At 26.1% G+C, this 8,356-nt stretch overlaps 1 protein-coding gene across 2 annotated transcripts in view; it reads left to right on the top strand.

The window, feature by feature from the left end:
• Positions 1–7,086, top strand: part of LOC108690875 (long-chain fatty acid transport protein 4) — a 16,345-nt gene extending 9,259 nt beyond the window's left edge. The window contains exons 4-13 of one of the 2 annotated variants that reach the window (XM_018198392.1): positions 1,613–1,838; positions 3,080–3,276; positions 4,429–4,578; positions 4,846–4,989; positions 5,460–5,597; positions 5,687–5,753; positions 5,919–6,009; positions 6,183–6,336; positions 6,411–6,466; positions 6,541–7,086. In XM_018198392.1, coding sequence (XP_018053881.1) covers positions 1,613–1,838; positions 3,080–3,276; positions 4,429–4,578; positions 4,846–4,989; positions 5,460–5,597; positions 5,687–5,753; positions 5,919–6,009; positions 6,183–6,336; positions 6,411–6,466; positions 6,541–6,636 — 1,319 coding nt within the window. In that variant the 3' untranslated portion in view covers positions 6,637–7,086. Of the gene's footprint in view, positions 1–1,612; positions 1,839–3,079; positions 3,282–4,385; positions 4,579–4,845; positions 4,990–5,459; positions 5,598–5,686; positions 5,754–5,918; positions 6,010–6,182; positions 6,337–6,410; positions 6,467–6,540 lie in introns of both variants that reach the window. The other variant, XM_018198391.1, reaches the window with a different exon arrangement.
• The last annotated feature ends 1,270 nt before the right edge of the window (positions 7,087–8,356 follow it).

Raw genomic sequence — 8,356 nt, 5'->3', positions numbered from 1 at the left:
TTCAATAAGTTTTATAATCTAACAGATTATAAAACTTATTGAAATCACACATATGTATCACAAAATATGTATGATTAATGGCCAAAACTCTTAATAAATTTTAAGTACTTTAGAAATCATTCAAATAATATTTAAATATATTTACTTGATACTTAAACAATATTTAAATTTATTATGTCGACATAATAAATTTAAATATTATTTAAATATCAATAAAGTATATATTTAAACATTATTTTTGTAGTACTAAAAATAACCGAAATCTTTTTGGTAATATTTCAAAAAGTTCTGAACCAGAGACATGACATGCGCTTTAGAAGAATCACTTGCATAACATGTATTTGATTATTTGATTATTTTAATTTTATACTGTAGAAGAGCCAAAACAGAAGTCGAAACATTTACTATTCAATTTTTTAAGAAAATAATTGTTACTAATAACTTATTGAATGGAAACCTTGTTAGATCGAAAAAAGACATTCATCATATTATATTGATTTATTTCAAAAAAGATTATAAATTCTTTCTATAACATTTCATCAACGTTTCAACAAGGTTTCATGTACAAGAATAGTGGACATTTTGTTATTTCAGAGCTGTCTCAGAAATGTTGCAGATATATTTCGCAATTTTTATGAAATGTTTCATTTTTCAGTTGAACTATTTCTGAGAACTTTCGGTGCTGTATGGGATACGATACCTGTAAATCAAGAATCTTGTATGATACGCATGTTACATATATCTTACGCGCAGGTTATGGAATTTTTCGTACATGTAACATGAATCTTATAAGAATATAACTGGAGTGTCATTATGAAAATATTACAAGAATACCATTGAAATTTTGTGTGATTTATAGCTCGTATCCCAGTAAATAAAATGGAATGGGACAAGCAAGGAGTTGAATGGGATTTAAAAGAATTCATTTTAGCTAAAAATTAATTTCTTTTACATAAATTAAATAACGGCTTCTCGATTAAATTAAACTTAAAAAACTTTGGGAAAGGAGCATAAAAAGTCCACGCGTCAGTTATTATAGTGAAATTACAATTTATCAATTCATAAGACAGTAATAATATATGTTTCGATCTTTTATTCAGTCATCTTTAGTATTCTAATAAATTTTTTAATTTTTGTTAATTCTTTTTTATTTCATATATTCAATCCAGTTTCTGTTTATTCAATAATTCCATTTTACTGGGAATCTGGAATGATCGATATTTTTATTACTTTGGAGCGAACATGTAAAAGAATTATTTCTTGAGAGTTTATTATTAGGCTAAATTAGCAATTAAAAATCTTTTCATTGCAATATAAATCATCGTGTATTCATTCCAGATTCCTAAAGATTACTAGAAAAAGTTTACTAGTGAGATTCATGAATAAATTGTATAATATATTCTGATATGATCATATACGTTTATGTAATGTTGATTGATCACAACTCTTTTGAGACCTGATACAAAAAACTTACAAGAATTTTCAAGAGGGTACATTCATCATAATTGAATTTTCTCTGGCAACTATACTTTCTATAAGTACACTTTCTATGAGTCAAAGTATTTAAATTTGTTTGCATTACAAATATTATTATTAAGTGTATTATATGCAGCAATTTGTGACATCAAAGATAAAATACCTAATATTGAGCTTTATCAATGGTCGGAATTGGACACATCGATTTTGGAAGGTGCGATTGACCTTAACACGAAAATCAGTAATATTGATCCTGGATCTCTGATCATACTTGATCATGGCAGTCCCCGGGATAAATTGATTTACGTCTATACATCTGGTACGACGGGAATGCCAAAAGCTGCTGTTATTAATAATTTAAGGTAAGATCTATAACTTGTTAGGTACTTTTGATAAAGAATAATAAATTAAAAAGAATTGATTATTTTGTTTTAAAAAATTCAGGAAAAAACTAAAGCCGGTATTCATAGTCGATTCTTATTTCAAGATTTTAAGTAATGTCTTAAGAATAATTAATACAATCCTCTGATTGGTTCGTAACTTCTTAAGACCATTACTTAAGACAGTCTTAAATGTAAGATCTGACTATGAATATCGGTCAAAGAATTAATCTTAAGACATTACTTAAGACTACTACGGTCTTAAAATAAGAACTAACTATGAATCCCTAAGAGTTACTATTCGCTCCAATAATAAACTACTTATAATTCTAATAATAATAAATGTTTTTAATTATTATTTGCTCTTATAGTAAATTTATAGTAAATAATTATTCGTGTTTCCAATAGTAATTATGAATAGTAATGTTACATAATAATAATTCTATGAAATAATGAATAATAATTCTACTGAAAAAAAATATCTTAATTTCAAAAAAATATTTCTTTGCTCGTATTAAAAAAAAATTTTTTTTTTCAGTGTACGAATAGTTTTAAATAGATATTTCTTAATCATTTCTTTCTCTATTATATTGATAAAAGAAACGTCTTTTAAAATGTGAAATTTTTATAGAATTTAACATATTTTAAATATATTTTATCTATTGATTAGTATTTACGTACGCATTATTAAATTATATTTACAAAAATGTTACACATATATGAATTACAATAAGAAGTTACAAGTTGGTACAAAGAGTTCGATTTTTGTTGTAATCTCTCCTTTTTATATAATATTTAGTCATATCTGAATGGTCAAAGCTCATCTAGCTGCGTGCTTACTTTAATAAACTCTAATGAACTTTGATTAAACATTACGTTAATAATCTCCAATTAGAATTATTGTCAGGCTAAGAATAAATACATTAAATACTATATACGTTGATAATTTCTGCTTAAAATTCTCACTAATTGTAAGTGTAGTTTAAATAAGAAAAATTTTGAACAAATGAAAATACATATAGTTACGTTCCTATATATATAGTTATGTTATTATTTGTACATAAACTGCTTGTGAAAATTTTACATTTATTTTGACAGTGTTATTAAAAATCAATTTATAATGTTGGTTAAAGTATTATTCTGCATTTATTTGTACATATTGTTTCAAATAGAGCTAGAGATAAAAATTATTTATATCTTACATATACTATTTCTGTTTTTAGGTACATGTTAATAACGTGTGGCGTGAATTCAATGCTTAATCTACAGTCAGATGATCGAATTTACAATCCTCTGCCTCTTTATCACACTGCAGGTGGCATAATTGGAGCAGGTCAAGCACTCATAGGAGGTGTCACCGTTGTGCTTTGTAGAAAATTTAGTGCGTCCAAGTATTGGTCGGAATGTGTTCATTACGAATGTACTGTAAGATCACTCTATTTTTTATACAGTCTTATAGTTTTTTAATTTTTAAAAAATCAACACATAGTGTTCAATGTACAAGAGATTTATATTAAAGAAATTGTGAAATACATTTTCTTTTAAATTTTTTCTTTAAGAAAAACATATAATATTTTTTAGCGCATTCAATTTTTGACAAACAAAACCTGATATTAATCTGTTGTTTTATTTTATTTGGTTTGACTCTCTCGGTTTTTGTCGTCAACGAGAAACATGTAATAAATTAATTACTACGTACAATTTTATTTTTTAGTTTTCCTTAAAAACATAGTAATTAAAAGATATGCATTATTTCGTGTTGTAGGGATGTTGTGACATGTACAGACAAATTTTATATGTATATGATCATATACATATAATAATTCATATATAGTTATATTGGTATATGTGCATATAAAAATTTTACTAAGCATTCACATTGGCTGGTGGATTCTCAGTAATTTTTCATTGCCTTATCAATGAGAATATTTTATTTTAAGTTGACCAATTAGCGATGTGCGCTATCGAAATCCTTTTTGCAATATGGTTGTGTGCAAACATAGTTGTATGATTATATAGACAATCATAAGTATACGAAGCCCTTTCTTCAAAACTATTTATCAATAATAAACTTACTTATAATTGAGTTACTATTCAATTACTCTTCATACATGTAGTCGCCAATAATTATTATTCAAGTGACTATAGAAATTGAATAATCATAAATCTGAATAATTCCCAATTGTTATCAATAATTCTTTTTCATACAAAACACAAGCTGATTTTTTTAGAGAGTCAGACCTTAAACAGAAATTTGGAATTGTCTAAGAAAATAAAAAGTATTAAAATTTTTTAAATCACATCTTGACATATCATATCTTTTATATTTCTCAATTTTGTTTCAAAGAAATATATTGAAGATCTTGTAATAAAACTAGAATATATATTTATATATTAAAAATTTTGTCAATTATTATACAAAATGTACACTGCATTCATTTAATTTGTGTTTTTTAAATTTTTGTTTTAATCAATTTTGTAATTAAATTTTTATTTGTTTTAATAATAAAAATTATATTTGTATTTTAGGTAGCGCAATATATTGGAGAAATCTGCCGTTTTCTTCTTACAGTTCCATCAAATGAGTACGATTCAATGCATAAAGTACGCTTAATGTTTGGAAATGGTCTGAAGCCACAAATTTGGAAACCTTTTGTTAAGAGATTTGGCGTGAAGCAAATAGGCGAGTTTTATGGAGCCACAGAAGGAAATTCAAATCTCGGTAACTCGTCTATCTTTCAATTAGTTTATTGTTGGAAGAATTTTACTATTAAATCTATGTTTTAAATACAATAAATTTTGAGCACAAATAATACATTTTGTAAACATAAATAATAAGTATATCTTTATAGAAATTGTTGACATAGTTAAGTTTTTTTTAACAAATAAATAATCATTCGTAATAATTGACAACAATAATAGTTAGCTTAGTATTTTATAGTTGTCAAGAGTGTATGTAATTATTTTTGAAATATTTCTATGATTGCAGTCAACATTGATAATAAAATTGGTGCTGTTGGTTTTATACCAAGATATGCTAGCAGTTTGTATCCAGTTGCACTGTTGAAAATTGATGAAGAAACAGGAGAATTGCTGAGAGGATCAAATGGATTCTGCATACCTTGTAAACCTGGTGAATATCATCAAATTTTATGTTATAAAGATTTTATTTTATATTAGAAAAGATTATAACTTCTTCCGCTTGTTTGCTTTTAGTATTAGGTAAGTACCGGATCATAAAATTACCGGAGATCGGATATCCAAAAAGAATATGACACCGGATATCCGATATCCGGTCAGATATTCGATAGAGCAATGTACGTAATTTTAAAAAATACAATAATGTGATCTTTGTTAAAATACAAAACTGTGAAGATAAAAATTTTTTGAAAAGCAGTCAAAAACTAAGTACAAGTTTCAAACCTTAAAATGCTTCTTTATTTTTTGTTTATGATGCTTCTTTTACCAAGTTACGTTCTATCTATTTAAATATTGCAATTTTAAGTTCCATGTTCGGGACTTTTTGACGCTAACATGTACATATAATGAGATTGGACAATACAATCACAACAATTATATTATACTTTTATGTTATTTGTTTAGGTGAGCCTGGCGTTTTTGTAGGTAAAATTAATTCAAAAAAGGTGATAAACGACTTCAGCGGCTATGCTGACAAAAAGGCTTCAGAACAAAAAATTGTACATGATGTCTTTAAGAAAGGCGATCGCGTCTTCAATTCTGGTAAATAATAAATAATCACGCATGCAGTATAGTCTATTTATTAGGAATAATCATATAAATTGTAATATGTTACTTAATTTTCCGAATAGGTGATATTTTAGTTATGGATGAATTTGGATACTTTTATTTTAAGGACAGAACAGGTGATACATATAGGTTTGTAGGTACTTTAAGTACGCAATTAATATTAGTACAATTAGACTTTCTTACAAATTATTAAGTTATTATAAACAGAATGAAATTCTAGAATGAAATTAGTAAATAAGTCAGCAAGTACATAAGAATTCGATTAATTATATTTTATTTTAAAATTGAAATTAGATGGCGAGGTGAAAATGTTGCTACTTCGGAAGTGGAGGCCGTCATAAGTAATGTGATAGACCTCAAAGATGCAACTGTATTTGGTGTTGAGGTAAATAACAATGAAGTCATTGTTTCATAAAATAATCAATTTTGAATAAAGACAATATAGATAATGAAGCATATATATATAAATTTATTTATATCATAAAATTGTTTCAGAGTTGAAGAAAATACGTATTATTGATGAAAAAAATTTATTATCATGTATAATTATGTGTTTAGGTACCTGGGAATGAAGGTAAAACAGGAATGGTAGCTATATTTGACCCAAAAAATTCTTTAGATTTAAAGGGATTGACAGGAAAGTTGAAGAAAGTTTTACCGAATTATGCCATACCTCGTTTTATTCGTATTCTATCAGAACTGCCTATGACTGGTAATAAATTTATTGTTGTCATCTTTAGTTGATCTTTATATTTGTAATGGTATATAATTTTTTTCTTTGTGCAGGAACGTTCAAATTAAAAAAGAAGGATCTTCAACGAGATGCTTTTGATATTAAAAAGGCGAGTATCGTTTCCATATATTTTAATTCTTAAAAAATAAAAACGTACGATTATTGTAAAAATAATTTTTGCAGATTAAAGATCCAATTTATTTTCTTAACAAAGATACCTACATAAGGATGACTGATGAACACTATAATAATATCGTCAAAGGACAAATCCGATTATAATTCTTCGTGATATATTTTCTGCAGAGAAACGTCATTTTTAATATAATTCGAAATTTAGGGGCTTTATTCTGTAACTCTTAACATCTGTAACGGTAGCGTTAAAGTGTCTTTGCACAGATTTTGTACATGATAGAAAAGTTATTCAACTGTGACATTACAGTTGTTATATTACAGTTGTTAAAAGTTAGTACAGAATAGATCCCTCTTAAGCCAGGTCTACAATGAGTAGTCGCTCTTAGAAGTTGGCTGCTCACCAAATCTATTGATTCACTGATTTCGATCAATCCCGACTATTCTTCAGATTCGCTTCCAACTCACCAACTACAGACTTATTGTAGATCTAGACTTAAAATTAATTTTAATGTTTTTTACGATATTCCAGTGTTAGTTGCAGATTAAATTATACACAATTATCAATACACAATTATTTTATTGTGAACCAATAAACTACCATCCATGTCTTCTTTCGTAAAAGCGTATATAAAGAAACATGTATTGTTTTAAGAAAGAAATAATTGTGAAATATTTTCTATGAGGATATTTATATGATTGATATTTTACAATTTATGAATTATTTCTATATCAGAATTACGTCAATATAACGTATGTATTCCAGTGTAAGTGACAAAATAATAGAAAAGACAATTATTTATTCAATTGTTAAAAGGAGACAGAGTAGTATTTTTTTACAAAGTTTTAAACGCTTTACGTAGTCATATCTTTTCAGATTATATTCTTTGTTTTATTTTATTTAAATAAAGAAAAACAAATTAAGTTTAATGTTTAATTTTGTATTTGCAGATTGTATTAACATTAAGTTCGGTATAAAAAATTTATAATAATTTTTGTAAATAAATTTTAAGGCAAGAATCTTAATGGATACAAAAGAAATAATATAATGCAAGAATTTTAACGGATATAAAAGGAAAAAAATGTATCTATAAACATAACAAGAATTATATTTTATCCATTTAGATTATATTGTTAACTATTGGACATCTTATTATAAGTCTTCGAGCTACAATTATTTGTGTTAAAATTTACATGTATTACGCTGTAACATAAGCTTTAAATTTGAAATATCGAAAATCTGTACAATCGCGACACAGTCGATATCTTATTTTCTTTCCGCAGATAAAAATTTGTATACATGATTGTAGTGTTGGCATAATTATAATATTTGTATAAGTTAATTATAATGTTAACATTTAGATACAATAATATTTCGGCGTTAAGAGTATGTGCGCGATATAGCGCGAAACTGATCCGTGTATATCCTTTATGCGAACCGATGAGTTGTGAGTAGCCGAGATTATTGGATTTACGTTATATGTTGTTATACATACATTAGTTAACTTATGGGCGTTAAATTAACTTTTGGTATTAAAAATTGTTGATGTTTAGATTTGTACCATTGCAATTATACCACTTAATCAGTATTACATTGCATCAATTAAAAGTATCTGCTCGTATTACAGCGATAATCATATTTTCTTATGCGTTTAAATTTCTTTACGGGGTACAATATTTAAAATATAGCACGATTTATATTGACAATAGGATTTTTATGCTCTTATAATTCTCTTATTTATGTAAGTAGTATTATGCACATATGTTTTCGCTTAAAATAATTAAAAATTTATTTTTACTCATTGTTATTCAATATTTTTGTACTAACAAATGACAATATTTTTCAGTTCCTGTAAAGATATATATATAT

Source organism: Atta colombica, unplaced genomic scaffold (assembly GCF_001594045.1).
Source record: "Atta colombica isolate Treedump-2 unplaced genomic scaffold, Acol1.0 scaffold38, whole genome shotgun sequence".
NCBI classification, from domain to species: Eukaryota; Metazoa; Arthropoda; class Insecta; order Hymenoptera; family Formicidae; genus Atta; species Atta colombica.
The sequence above is the reverse complement of the archived record's forward strand: the minus strand, read 5'-3'. Positions and strand labels throughout refer to the sequence as shown.